At 40.9% G+C, this 5,373-nt stretch overlaps 1 protein-coding gene across 4 annotated transcripts; it reads right to left on the bottom strand.

Annotated features, from left to right (window-relative positions):
• Positions 1-201: 201 nt before the first annotated feature.
• Positions 202-4,895, bottom strand: LOC130116104 (uncharacterized). 4 transcript variants are annotated; one of them, XM_056284046.1, is made up of 10 exons: positions 4,764-4,895; positions 3,496-3,834; positions 3,139-3,249; positions 2,654-2,695; positions 1,683-1,709; positions 857-1,030; positions 717-764; positions 580-639; positions 458-487; positions 202-360 (listed from the first exon to the last, which is right to left on the bottom strand). In XM_056284046.1, exons 1-10 carry the CDS (start codon positions 4,831-4,833, stop codon positions 287-289), a joined length of 975 nt encoding a protein of 324 aa, XP_056140021.1. In that variant the 5' UTR covers positions 4,834-4,895; the 3' UTR covers positions 202-286. The 4 variants fall into 4 exon arrangements, with proteins under 4 accessions (XP_056140021.1, XP_056140022.1, XP_056140023.1 ...); XM_056284047.1 differs by having other exon boundaries at positions 3,139-3,237; XM_056284048.1 differs by lacking the exon at positions 2,654-2,695.
• Positions 4,896-5,373: the final 478 nt, after the last annotated feature.

Here is a 5,373-nt window from a genome sequence, read left to right as displayed (position 1 = left end):
AGTAAGTTTAAAATTATATAGATATATTGGTGTTGTACACTAAATGTGTTGCATCGTTAATTATGAAAAAGTACTTTATACGACAGTTTAAGTGGAGCAACCCATGTAATGCTGAACATTCACATTATCATACAGCCAAACAATAAGGGTATCCATTATCTAGTTTCAATAACTGCTTTGGAAAGAATTCAGTGATCTGCAAGTAACTTTATTAGTCAATTATTAGTTTAATAGATGACATTTTATTGAAAATATCAATGCGGTAATTTCTTTTCTTGTCCTCTCTTTAGCACGCATCATTGAGATTGAGATTGTCTCTGCTGTTGTTGTAGATGGGGTTTCCATATCTTAAGTCTGATTCTGATTTCGGAGGGAAAGAGCAGATATGATAAGACGACAGTGAATTGCATTGTATTGAATCCTGAACATCCCCACATATGATGTGGTTACTACTTACTTTGTTTAACTTTCCTCTTCGGAAAACTCACTGCAGTAGGAAATAGATGACAGTTAAATGATGAATAGATAGTTACAGTATTAACTGGTTGTCACAGGGGGTTACAGCTTATGTTAGGATACCTCTGGCTTCATCCCCCTTTTGAGATGTTGAGGTCTGTGGGTAGTTGTCAGCCTGATTCGCTGTAAAGTGGCATAAAGAATGAGTGTGATGCATTCGAACAGTTGGCGAGGATATAAGTTGCAGATGTTATTACTACCATAATAATGCTGGCGAAGACTTGTTTGCCGTAATCTTCTGAGGAGATCTAGGCAGGGGAAAGAGAGTTAAGTTACTGCTGTAGATCCAGGTATAGAGGAGGTAGTGAGTTGAATAACAGTCATTGTGTAGGTTGACCACCTTTGTGAAAACACGGCCTTGTTGTCTGATTCTCTGTCTTGGCCACGTTACATTGAGCACTGGTTAGATCGTGCCCATTGCCACTTTGAGTTGGGACATTTCTGGCGTTAACATATACAGTCAGGTCATGGTTGTATGGGGCTGCCTCATGACGTCTGGCTGGGTCATTGTTCTCTGTTGAAGAAAACAGAAAAAGCTTAAAAAACACACAAAAAAACCCCCCCAAAAAAACAAGTAATCATATTTTTCCTTAAATTGTAATTTGGGGTGATTTTAAAAAGGTTTTGAGGAAAAAAAGAAGTCGCTTTGATTTGTGAACCTGGTGACAGATGATATACGTGAAAAGATACATGAAACTGTAGGGGGCATCTGGGTGGCATGGTGGTCTATTCCGTTGCCTACCAACACGGGAATCGGTGGTTCGAATCCCCGTATTACCTCAGGCTTGGTCGGGTGTCCCTACAGACACTATTGGCCGTGTCCGTGGGTGGGAAGCCGGATGTGGGTATGTGTCCTGGTCGCTACACTAGCGCCTCCTCTGGTCGGTCGGGGCGCCTGTTCAGGAGGAAGGGGGAACTGGGGGGAATAACGTGATCCTCCCACGTGCTACGTCCCACTGGCGAAACTCCTCATTGTCAGGTGAAAAGAAGTGGCTGGTGACCCCACATGTATCGGAGGAAGCATGCGTTAGTCTGCAGCTCTCCCCGGATCAGCAGAGGGGATGGAGCAGCGACTGGGATGGCTCGGAAGAGTGAGGTAATTGGCCTGATACATTTGGGGGGAGAAAAAAAAGTGGTGTGGGGGGGAACAGAAACTGTGAACTAACCGTAAATCTGGGGATCACTGTTGGCACCTAAAGAGAGAAGAGAGATAGTGTTTATGTACTGATAAACTTTATTTTCCCCGATGGGAGGAGGAGAGCCTGGAAGGAATCATTAAATGACGCATAAATTGCAAAAATGTGACTTTGTGTCCAGCGATTAACAGTAAAAGACTTTTACAGAGATTTAAAATGCATTTTAGTCACTCCTGCTGAAAAATTTAGTATATCCTCACAAATTTGGGCATTTATACATGCCACATACATGGGTGTAGCTGGTCTGTGTGTGTGTGTGTGTGTGTGTGTGTGTGTGTGTGTGTGTGTGTGTGTGTGTGTGTGTGTGTGTGTGTGTTGGGGGGGAGGTTCAACTTTGACCTACCCCAAAAAACGAAAGGTCCAAAAAGACCTTTTCAATGAAACTAGGCAGCAGTTAACTCAGGAGCAAAATAAGCTCATAGTCACTACTATGTGATGTTTAAAGACTAAACTATCCATGATTTGGCGTCCTTGCACTAGATTGAAAGTACAATAAATTATAGTGTATTCATAACTATAGTAGGTCCTTGCATAAGGTATCCTGTGTTTGGAATGAAAAAAGTCCACTTTTTGGGGGAAAGACCAACCCCTTTTAGTAGGTGGACTACAGCCCTGACGTACTGTACATGAATGTGTGATTCAATCTATGGTTCGACATGTGTGTTTAATTCTGTGGGTGAACGTGAGTGTGTCGAAAGACAGTTACAAAATACACAAGTGGATGAGAAAATATATTAGTATGAAGCCAATGTTGTTGTGTCCGACATCACTTGTTTTTATTCACATTAAATAGAATGGCACCCTTTAAGCAGTGAAAAGTAATCATGTTGTAATTAATGTTTTGATTCATATGCAGAAAACTAAGTCCAAAATTAGTTCGGATGTGAGGCGGTGGAAGAAATTACGCTAGAGACTAGACCACAGTGTTTTTTGTACCTCACCTGGGTCACTCACATGCTCTGGTGAACTCTTATTCTGAAACCCTGAAATTGAATAAGATGTCACATCTGCTGTACATAATTAATGTTTCTGTCCATCCACCATTAACTCCATCCATCCATCCATCCTCTGACCACTTCCAGTCAACCATGTTACCGCTACATCAGGGTTAGGCAACATGGTCCAGAAAGGTCCGGTGTGGGTACAGGTCTTTGTTCCAACCAAGCAGTTACACACCTGATTCTATAGAGCAACCAATAGTCTTGTTCCAACCAAGCAGTTACATACCTGATTCTATTAGTCAACCAATAGTCTTTGCTAAGGACCTTGATTTATAGACTCAGGTGTGTAACTCCTTGGTTGGAACAATGACCTGCACCCACACCGGACCTTTCTAGACCATGTTGCCTATCCCTGCTCTACATTATCAAGTGAGGTTCAGACTAAGAGTCTAAAATGGAGGGTGACTGAAGGAACTCACACGTACATTTCACACAGTAATAGCTGCAGATGCTCAGGAGCAAGATGAGGAAGGCCAAGCCCACTGTGATGTAGACCAGCAGCATCATATGTTTGCTCGTTGCATCTGGGGAGGAAACTGTGGGTTTTTGCACAGATGCATCTTAGAGGAAAAAAAACGGCATGGGCTTGCCCTGTCTCATACAAGAAAGCATGGTGGCCTTTATAGTCTGTGAGCAAGGAAAGGAAGAAATATGACTTCTCCTTTCTATGCGTAACACTCTGAGAATACAAAGTATGAAGTAATTCAGTACTGCACTTCCCTTTGTGTGCTATGAAGCATATTTTTCTCACCACGCTGAGGTTAAGAATAAGCTGTTCTCACCTTTCTCAACTTGTACTTGATAACACTCAGCAGCCTGCTCACAGCAGTAGCATCCCAGGTCGGTGTCCTGCAATGCATCGATGCGGATGGAAAAGTTCCCTTCGAAGCTCTGGATGGGGAAGGCTTTCACTCGGCCGAACCTCGGGTCCATGAATTGAACCCTCCCTGCAGATGTGAGATTGACGAGGGCAGAGGAAAGATTTTGTACCCACGACACCCAGTAAAGGTTTGGCAGAGAGCTCTGGGTAGCATTTCCAAAGCTGCATGGGAGAACCACCGAGGAGCCAAGTGGCGCAAGCAGTTTCGACATCTTACAGGAATCCTGACAATACAGCTGGCCTGAGAAAGAAGACAGAATTGTTATTTCCTCATTCTATCCTATGCTCTTCTTAAAGATCAGTTTAAAAAAAATTATTTGGTATGCTTGACAGATCTGCCTGCTTTGTTGAAATGTTCAAAAAACCAGAGCCACTGGAGATACTTAAGTATGTAAAACATTCAGGGTTTGGAAGTAAGGGACTACACATAACATAATAGATATAATGAAATAAGCGCAACTGTTTAGCATAAAAAATACTGTGCATTACTAATACTAAAGCAACACCCATCTGCTTTTCAAAACGTTCTGATTAAGAAATCATTTATAGGGTTGAGATTGTGCAAACATAATTATCTTATAGTGCTTGTTTTTTTGCTTTTTTTAAGCACAAAACAACACAGTGAGAAAATAAGGACAACAGATACTTCGAAACAACATAAGACCACCAGACAACTCAAAATATAAAAACTCTCCAATAATCTACTACTACTACTACTACTACTACTTTCGGTTGCTCCCGTTAGGGGTCGCCACAGCCGATCATCTGTTTCCATTTCTTCCTGTCCTCTGCATCTTCCTTTGTCATACCAGCCACCTGCATGTCTTCCCTCACCACATCCATAAACCTCCTCTTTGGCCAAAAACTCTCCAATAATATTAAATCTAAATCTGACATACATCATAAATATGTGCATTACATTTGACAAAAGGATTCATTATATTTCAATTCTTATGGTATACAGGTTTTACACTGTCGACAAACAGTAACCCGGTATTTTCTGTGAGCCTTTCAGACCTTGCAAACACGTAAAATCTGGACAAGAAAAGGTCGACATTTTTTAAAACAATTCATTAAGTAAAATGAACAGATTGGTGGGAATATATTATTGAATTCTTACAGCATGTTCATAAAAATGTGAGATGGAATTTCTCTTCACAAAGGACTTACCATTCAAACACACCCACATAGAATAGTGGACCAAATAAAAAATAAACCCGTCCAATTTCACTGAAAGCATCTTATGGAGCTTGAACAGCGTGGTTTGTTGAAGTGTGCGAGAGCCGTTTAAGCATCTGTGGACAAAACCACATGACCATCACTGCTCCTTTACACCCGGAAGTTTGTTGCACCAGCCCACCATTACAGATGAATGATGCGTAGCTTCAAATCTGAAATAAGAAGATGATGAATCTGGAGTGTTTTTACAATGCACACATCTGATGACTTGATGCAGTAAAATATGTCTACGTAGTAAAAACATGTTTTCACTTTGTCATTATGGGTTACTGAGTGTAGATTGATGGGCAAAAATGGCAATTTCATCCATTTAAAATTAAACCCTCAACACAATAAAGTGTATTGATGAATGCTATACAATCCAGGTAAGAAAATCAGAGAAGGTTGAATCAGTTAATCTGGATACAACGCTTACTGACAGAAACATTTCATCACTCAACTAAGTGACCTCTTCAATCTAAACTGACTGCAGGTAACCCCACCCTTATAAACAATACAGTACTGTATTGTTTTGTTGTATTGTACAATATTGTTGTACAAT

This window comes from Lampris incognitus, chromosome 7, assembly GCF_029633865.1.
Source record: "Lampris incognitus isolate fLamInc1 chromosome 7, fLamInc1.hap2, whole genome shotgun sequence".
Lineage (NCBI taxonomy): Eukaryota > Metazoa > Chordata > Actinopteri > Lampriformes > Lampridae > Lampris > Lampris incognitus.
The sequence above is the reverse complement of the archived record's forward strand: the minus strand, read 5'-3'. Positions and strand labels throughout refer to the sequence as shown.